Genomic DNA, 9,384 nt, shown 5'->3' on the forward strand with positions numbered 1-9,384 from the left:
CCATGAGTTTCTCAGTGTGTTTTTTCTCTGTTTTTTGTCTGACTTTTAAGGCATAAGCTCCTTGGTACAAGGACTACCTTATTGTGCTGGGCACATTGTTGATCCTTAACAATTAACAGTAATTAACATGGGGCCTGATTCACTTGACACTGGTTTGCCATTGATTTATATGGAATTATTCCTGATTGTTAGTTCAGCAAAGCACTATTGATGTCAATGGAATACTCACGTGCTTAAAGTTAAACACGTGCTAAAGTGCTTTGCTGAAATGGGGCTTATGTGAGATCAGAATCAGGACTGGTGGTTTTTCACGCAGAAATTGATTGTATACATTTACTTCAGAGTATTTTTGTAACTACTTTGGAAAAAAACAGTGCATCTCTCAAATCCTTTGATGCACATTTAAAAAAAAGAAGAAGAAAGACAAATCCTAAATTGTTGTAAATTCAGAGTACCGTATATACTCGTTCATAAGCCGAATTATTTTAGTAAAAAAGGGAAGCACCAGAGAAGGGGGTCGGCTTATGAACCGGTATAGAGAGGGAGAGGTGGGACACAGCCCCTCCCCCAACAGAAGGAGCAAGGAGAGGCAGCACAGCCAGCAAAGCCAGAAGGGAAGAGGCGGGGCTAGAGTCTCTCCGCTTCTGGCCATGCTGCTCTCCCCCCAGCCTCCGAAGCAGCTGCAGCTCCGGGGCTGGCAGGCTGCAGCCGTGCCGCTCAGCCCCGCCCCCCAGAGCAGGCTGTGGCCACGCCGCCCAGGCGCCGGAGCATGCTGCGGCCATGCCGCCTGGCCCAGCCCGCTGGAACATACTGCAGCCGCACTGCCCGGTCTGGCCTGCCGGAGCAGCCTGCGGCCGCGTTGCCCAGCCTGCCGGAGCAGCTACAGCCAGGACAGACACATCCTCCCCTGGCCCTTCCCAGATAAGGTGGGATGGGGAGAGTGTGGGGGTCCTGGGCTAGGGGTCATGTGGGGGGTGGTCACAGGGGTTACTCCCCTTACTCCCAGCTTCTCCCCCCCCAAAAATGTCCTCACCAGTTGCTGTCCCAGCCCATCAGGGTAAGCAGCTGGCACACCAGGACACTTTGTTTACTTAGGTTTACCTCCGTGCCTGCAGACGCTCGAGGTAAACAAACCATCTCGGCCCACCAGCAGCTTATCCTGATGGCCCGGGTGCCAAAGTTTGCTGACCCCTGAATTATAGGGTTGGCTTATGAACAGGTTATACAAATTTTCCATTTTTACTTATCCATCTTGGGGAGTCGGCTTATAAAGGAACCGGCTTATGATCGAGTATATACAGTAATTCCACTGACAGCATGTAAATCAGAGTAGATTTTGGCACTGAATATGTAATTTAATAAAGAGAAGCTTGACTCTGTCCCACTTCTGATAACCTGCCTGCTTCCTGTCTGGGTACTTGTAGGTTGGGCTCAAACAGTTTCTTATGAGGCTAAGCAGTGATTTTCCAGTACTTATTGTTTTTGATATTAGGGCTCCTCAGAGGGACCGGGAAAGTGAGCATGTTGTTTGCTGTTTAACAAAGACCAAACAGTTACAAGGTTACGTATGTGATGATTTTCAGTTTGGCCCAGTTTTGCAAGGTCAGTCACTTGAAGAGTTCAGAATCAATACCAATCTCCTATTCCAGGAGAGGTGTGGGTAGTTTTTATGCACACTCTCTTGTTTTCCTTTGAGCTGCAAGATGTCAGACAAGGCTGTTTTTAAATCGTACTGTGTTATGTATTTGTTCACATAACTTGAAATTTGAAAGGATTCTTTAAAAAAAAAGGATCATTTATGTAACCCATATGGGTCAAATTCAAACCTGGCATAACAAGATACAGCTTTATTGAAGCCAATAGAGTTGCACCCACTTACGCTGGGTCTGAATTTAGGTCTACTTCTTTAGAGTTTCAGTTTAGTTCTGTTTTCACTTATTTTAACCAGGGTTTAATATAAGAATGGCCATGCTGTGTCAGACCAATGGTCCTTCTGGTTTGGAGCATTACAGAGGCATGGTACTGTTGGCTTGCGTTCAGTTTTTCACCTAAAGCAGGAATTCAGGCTCTTTGTCTTGTGTGAAGACTGCCATGTATCTTCTCCAAATGTACAGCACACAGGTCCTCATTCGAGAAGGAATTTAAGCAGAGGCATAACTTTGAGCCTAAACCGGGCTGAATTCAGTCCCACTGAAGTCAATGAGATGACTCATGTACTTGAAACAGAGCACGTGCGTAACTTTCTTCCTTAATCAGGCCATAATATGTGGATAGTAAAGACAGGATTTCACCGGGATACTCAAGTCTGTCACTTAGTTTATGAGTTAAAATGAAGTAAAGTGGGACTTTAAGGAAAACTTTTCTGCTTTCAGACTCCTTTTGTGAACAAATGGCAGGTTTGTTGTCTTGCACACGTGTGAAGTGGTACCTGTACATTGGAGGAAGCTAGTTATTAAGCATAGCTCCCTCATGGAGCACCTTGGGTCCTCAAGAGCAATAGAGTCTCCTTGTTCCTCCCTCATCAGTGACCCTATGGTCTTAGGCCAGTGAGCCCTGGATTCTTTGTGCTCTTCCTTCCAGGAGCGATTGAGAGGCTGTCTCTCCTACAGCTGCTAGGAGCTGACCCCATGCAGCCAACTCCTTTTTTTCCTCTCAAACACTTTGCCTGTCTGGGTTCAATGCACAAGTCTGCGTGGTCCCACCCATATACAAGCCATCCTGGGCCAGCAGTTGGTTGTCCTAATATGTCAGTCAGGCTCCATGCCCAGTAACTCCCCCTCTCCCTTGCTGGCCAAGCCCCCACAGGCTGTCCATGTATTGGGCACCCAGTTTAGACAGATCTTTGAGGTTCTGGGAGAGTCCTTCTTTCTGGAACCTCCTCATAGGTTCCGTGCTCCGTGTCATGCCCTTCTCATGATCAGGCCATCACTTCCTTCAAGATGAGGTCAGGTCTTACCCTAGCACATGGTGGAAATTCTATTTCATTGCTAGGGGACTGATTCAAAGCTCACTGAAGTCAATGGAAAGATTACTATTGAGCTAGGTGGACTTTGGATCACGCCCTGTGAGACTGCTGGAAGGAAACGAGGGCTTCACAATTATCTGAGAGAAAACAGCGTTCAACACTGCTTATTACCTAGTAGGAGATGGTGATTTATCTTTCTTTGACTATCATTCCAAGGGATCTAGACATGCCTTCACTAATCACTTTGGTATACAGATGATCAAATAAAGAGATTGAGGAGGGGAGTAGAGTATTGATAAGGGTCTTCTTGCCCTGAAACTGCAATGTACAGAGGTTTTTTGCATTTCAATACTGTGGCTGTCAGTTAGGCTAAGAAAGCGTTCTTTTCCACTGCCATAAAGTCAACTAAGTATAGATCAGGGATACCGTTCCAAGTAGTGGACAGCTTAATGAATCTGCTTTGTCTCTGTTTGGAACCAGAACATAGTGGAATCTTTCTCACTAGGAAGACTTTTCCATCTATTTAATTAAGATCACTTTGATCTGAATGATTCTGGCTGTGGTAACATGAGAACCCAGAAGACTGGACAAGCATGCCATCATCTCAAAGCTGAGTGCCACCTGATCTTGCCAGCTGAGATTCTGGAAGCGCAAGGCTCTGCCTTGTGAGAGGGACCTTTGTTACTCACAAATAGTGAAAACTGGACTGGTGAGGGACTGTTTGGAGTCCATTTTTTATGAAGATTACTAATACCTCCTTTTGGGGAGAAAAAAACGTACTAGACGCTCTCAACTGAGTTGTTAGCCTTTTGCTCAGGAAGCCATCACTGGACAATAGCAATCTTGCCAATTATGGCTCAGTCTCAAAACTTCTTTTCTTGAAGAGAGTGATTGGGAAAGTTGCAGCAAGATGCCTCTGGGATCCTTGTGCTCCTTTTCAGTCTATTTTCCAGCAGGGATGTTGTGATTGCATTAGTTTTCTTGGCCAGTGACTTTGGCCAAAGGCTGCATCTCCATGTGGATTCTTTTAGCTATTTCAGCAGTTTTTGATATCCTTGCCCAAGAGTAATTGTAGACCTAATATGAGGCTGGAGAGAGGTGCTTTTGGTGGCTCTGTTCTTCCTCTCTAAAAAGGGGAAGGATGGTCCAGTGATTAGAGGTAATTAGCATGCTCTGCCATCTACTTCACTGCAACACTGTAACATCTTGACCCAATGTGATCTGTTTCATTTCCCTGCTCTTACCAAGACTGGGATCTTAGTTGGTTGTGGGACAGACATGCGAAACTCAGGACTGATGGATACCATCCTGTGCATCTTAGTGCACGAAAGGTGGTACCCGACTAGATTGGATATAGGCTGCAGGGTGGGAATAATACCTTTTAAAAGGATGCCTTCAAGCATTTGTTTTATAAGCTGTTAAAATGGTGTTTTCTATTTGTAGTAATGAGTTAGAAGCATGAAAGTAAACCGATTACTTCCAGAGTGATTCTGACCTTATCCATCAGGCAGGCATTGATTTTCCTCGTAATTCTAATGGAGCTGAAAATAGCATGATTTTTTCTTTTAAAAGGTGGAGCCACTGTCACAAACACTATGCAGAGTAATTACTAAATATCATGTGGCTTGTGATACTCTTAGAAGATTGAAAATAATGGCAGTTTCTCTGTTTCATTATTTTTAATCAGGTAAAGGTTGGTCCTACCACCCTCTGTTTCTTATGGGGCAGCTCGGTTTTGCAATGGGGTATCTTTTCCCCTTCTAAAGCATAAGCAAAAAGATGAATGCAGTGTAGTTGTAGCTGTGTCAGTCCCAGGATATTAGAGAGACAAGGTGGGGGAGGCAGTATTTTATACTGGACCAACATCTGTTGGTGAGAGAGCTTGTCAAATGCTTGTCTCTCTCACCAACAGAAGTTGGTCCAATAAGCAAAAAGATAGAAGGGAAAAGATGAACTGGGTTTGTTGTTTAACTTAAGCTCCCTCTGCTGGCTGACTGCCTCTACAGCAACAGAACATAATTGTGACCAATTGGACCAGGGGTCTTCAGACCTAGGGGAGAGTTCAGCTACTGGTTAGAGCTGGACCTAGGGTGGGCACAGTCCAGGAAACAAGCCGAGGGTCAGTACAGGTGGGACAGAAGCCAAATGCTAGAGCCTGAGGGTAAACCAGAGTTTGTAAGCGAGAGGCAGAGCCAAGGACCAGTACCAGAGAGACTGAAGCCGAATCCAGAACCAGAGGGTCAATCAGAGCAGTAAGCCAGAGACAGAGCCTGGGATTGAAGCCAGAGGGGAGCAGGGGCTGGAACAAGGGCAAGCACAGCTGCAGACGTGGTGCACATTGAGCAGGCTTATAAGCAGGGTTGCTAAACCAGCAGCCAGTCGGGGATGTGGCCACTCTGTCAATCCCAAGGCAGTACAATGGGCTCACTGGTTGCCTAGCAGGGAAGTTAGTCAGGGAGCAGGCCACTATCTGGACCTAGCTGATCTGATCTGTGACAATAGTTGTAGGATGGTACATCAATAGCAGATATTTGAAGTAAACTCATTCTCAAAGAGTGGCAAATTTTAACAAACACAGATATTTATAATCCATACAGTATTCTCCACCAGATTTTCTGAGGTCAAATTTTAGGCTATTTTAGCACACTAGTGTTCTTTTTAGCAGTTTACTCATAGTCATTTATCAGCTTATAACGCAGTGACTTCTTTGGTTGGATACCAGCATCATTGAGGTCATCACCACAGCCCTGGGAGTGGTCTGAGTTAGGTACCAGAAGAGTCTTTTATCAAGGGATGGAAGAGACACAAATATCTAGAGACTGATTCTCTTCTTACATTAGCATACATCAAGGATATCTTCAGTGATAGCCTTGGAGCGACACTTGTGTCAAAGCAGCAGGATATTTCAGGAATGGGGATGAGGTTTAAAAATAAAATATTTGGAATCTAGACAATTTTCCACATATATTTAAGGTGAGATTTTTTTAAGGAGCCTAAAGAAGTTGAGCGCGTAACATCCTTAGTTCCTTTCAAAATCTCAACCTTAGACAAACTCTGAGGCATCTCAGAGTTCCACAAAATCCATTGAATCACATAGGCAAATAAATACAAGTTTCATTTCTTCTATAGATTTCTAGAGTCCTGGATTGTGAATTGCAAGGGGCCATGACTGCTGCTTCTGCCACCAGGCTCACAGGCTGCTAGACTTGGTGGTTTTTTAAAATTTCTTAAATCTACAATTTTAGAATGAGTGTCCTGCATTCTCGTGTTTTTCTGGCAGTGATCCATCCTTGAGGAAGACACACCCTTCTTTGTATTTTCACAAAAATATCTTAGTGGCAAAACTGTAAAAGGACAGCATCAGGGCATATTTGGCCCAAAATGTAGATCTTGTTTAAAACAAAACAACAAACAAGCGAACAAAACCCTCACACCTTTTACAACGCCTAAAATTCCTAAGATCTACAACATCAGACTTACCACCACATGGTGATAGGGTCAGTCTGTCATTGTGTACAAATGGAGAGTTCCCCAGACATAGTTGTGATGGGGGAAATTCAAAAAGAAAACAAGCAGCATAAATTGTGCAATGTATATTGGATTTCCAGATTCTTTTTATGAATTGTAATAACCCGAGTGGCTATTAGTAAAATAGGTAAGCTAATGTGTTTGTTCACAATAGAAGATTTTTAACCATATCATGTCATGTGAAAAAAACAAACAGCCCTATGCAAAGTAAATTCAGCATCGCTACTCAGTAATTGTATTTCTTTTCTCACATCCCATATTTAATCACTGATTTTTTTTCCCATTCTTTTCTTGTCCTTTTAATTTTTCTAGGAGAAAAAGATGTGATCATTTTAGGAGATTTTAACCAAGCCCCAGACAGCAGTGACCTCGATCTTTTGAGAAAAGAAAAGTTCCATCACCTAGTCCCTGCAAATACATTTACAAACATCAGCACAAAGAATCCTCAGGGATCTAAGTCGCTGGATAACATCTGGATCAGTCGAAGCTTGAAAAAGATCTTCACAGGTAAAATGTCTCTACCAGCGGAAACAATGTTTGAAATCACCTTCTTTATATGACCCCTTCTAGACTGGCATCTTGACTCACCCATGGATAGTGTTACCTCAGCAGCAGCCCCATTGATGTCAGTTGGAGTGAGATTCCTCATGTGCATAAGTGTTTGCAGAATTGGGCCCTAGGTCTTATGTGAATTAAGCTTCTTTCCTCTGGCCCCTTTCCATACTAATCTTTGTCTCTGCAATTGTTCTTCATGCAGGTCACTGGGCTGTTGTGAGAGAAGGCCTTACAAATATATGGATCCCTGATAACTGGTCCTGGGGAGGAGTGGCTTCAGAACACTGCCCTGTATTAGCTGAATTTTACATGGAAAAGGACTGGAACAGAAAAGAGGTGACCCGAAATGGAAACGGGGTGACCGTGGAACGCAGTGACTCAAACATTAAACACGAACGATGATGAACTAGGGCATGGCAGGGCCCAGTCAGAAGATCCCATTGCTTGAGGCTCAACTGTGAAGCAGAACTGCCTTCCTCCCCCTGCCATTTAGAAAGCATCAGCCTCTGCTTCTGATGATGTCTCTCCCCTACCCCCCCCCCCCAACCCTCCCGGTGCCCCTCGTGGGTGTTTTAGGGTATCTCACTGCAGCAGAGTGATTTGTAACTTTTTATGGACGCAATGGACGCTTTCACGCCTGGGGACTTGGAGGAGAATCATACAGAAAATAAAATGCACTTTTACTACGGCACATTATCTCTGTTAAAACCCAGCAGAACAGGGCTTTTGTTGTTGTTGACATTTTTAATTGATTCCTTGTAAAGTGAAGCAATAATGAAGACCATAAAAAGAGAAAAGAGACACACCTTGGAAACTGTCAGTGATTTGTTTAACCCTTGCAAAAACTGCCATGGCGTAACATTTCTTTCCGACCAATACATGATCTGAACTGAGGATTATATAGGGCTAGTTTGAGTCCTTTGATCTCGGAGAGGCAAACCTATTCCCCAGTTCTCCCCTTGCTCTTGAAGGTGGAGAGTAATTTACTTCATCCTTTTTCAGAATCCAGCTTACTCCCCCCCGTGCACCCAGCCAGCTACTCAAGCTGGCAGTGAATGGGTGGAGCCAAAGTTGCTGCTCCTCTCTGCCTCCTTGCTCACAGGGTGAAATATTGGCGGAGCAGTCCCTGCTTCCCACACTGCAGATGGAGCTGTAATCTGAGTAACCCTGGTATGGCTGAGCAGAGAATTTGTGGTGGTCTTGGAGACAATCTAGCCCATGGTATTTATCCATGAGTTAGCATTTTTAACAAACAGCTGTCTCCACAGTGCAGTGGTGCATGTCAGTGGGGTGTGAATTCTAATGCTAACCAACATCATCAACCAGGACTAAATTAACGTGCACAAGAGAACTTTTAGTGCACACCAGCAGGCTCTACACAGGCCATTAGTATGCGACACTTTGGTGCACATTAGAATTCACACCCCACTGATATGCACTACCACATCAGGTAGGCAAGCCCCAACTTTTTCTTTCCTGAAAGCAGAGGGAATACAGTCCTAGAGTCATGAAGTTTAAGGCCAGAAGAGACCACAAGCTCATCTAATCTGACCTCCTGTATATCACAGGCCACTAATACCACTCAGCACCCACACACTAAACCCAACAACTGAAATTAGACCAAAGTATTACAGCCCACTGGAGACTGGACTGTTATGGGCCACACAGGCAGAGAACAGGAGGGACTGAGGTGCACCAATGCCCAAGGCCACCACCATCTTAGGGAAATGATTAAATGAGATATATCTGGACAGTCCTTTCTTGAACATGGTGTGAAGTGTGGGGCAATGCTGGGGGAAGTTTGTTTCCCTTGTCTGTCCTGTGGCGAGAGGACTTCAGTCAACAGGCTGTCAATCCAGTGGCTGGAGCCAAGCACTACATTTGCACATATGCACAATTCTCAAAGTAATTATTGAAAAGAAAGAGACATAAAGCCAACCAGGATATGAAAGAGCAAATCAGCATTTACCGAAGGAATTTGTTGAGTTTGAAAGGAGCCGTAGCCCTGCCAAATGGCCTGCTAAGGTGCACTCTGTTCTAGCCTCTAACAGATGATCCAGCACATTTTCACGATTCATGACAAGAAAAGGTTTATAACCTTGTGCTATAGAGAAAAAATAAATCACAGCTTTCTATCTGAGTGGGTTATTATAAGTGAGTGCTTAAAAGCAAAATACATTAATCTCCCCACACCACTTTCATTGTACTGGCTTTTGCAAATAATGTCTGAACACTTAGTTAGTAGTAAAGTGATATGACTCGCACATACACATTGTTATTTTGCAGAAACAATTATTTTGAACAGATTTTCTTAAATAAAAAAAAAGGAAACTGGA

The 9,384-nt window shown here is 44.1% G+C and overlaps 1 protein-coding gene across 1 annotated transcript in view; it reads left to right on the forward strand.

Annotated features, from left to right (window-relative positions):
• Window positions 1-7,583, forward strand: part of LOC113409522 (endonuclease/exonuclease/phosphatase family domain-containing protein 1-like) — an 87,945-nt gene extending 80,362 nt beyond the window's left edge. The window contains exons 6-7 of the mRNA XM_026663540.2: window positions 6,806-7,000; window positions 7,251-7,583. Coding sequence (XP_026519325.1) covers window positions 6,806-7,000; window positions 7,251-7,450 — 395 coding nt within the window. The 3' untranslated portion in view covers window positions 7,451-7,583. The remainder of the gene's footprint in view (window positions 1-6,805; window positions 7,001-7,250) is intronic.
• Window positions 7,584-9,384: the final 1,801 nt, after the last annotated feature.

This window comes from Terrapene carolina, unplaced genomic scaffold, assembly GCF_002925995.2.
Source record: "Terrapene carolina triunguis isolate 2854851 unplaced genomic scaffold, T_m_triunguis-2.0 Scaffold33723, whole genome shotgun sequence".
In the NCBI taxonomy this organism is placed as follows: domain Eukaryota; kingdom Metazoa; phylum Chordata; order Testudines; family Emydidae; genus Terrapene; species Terrapene triunguis.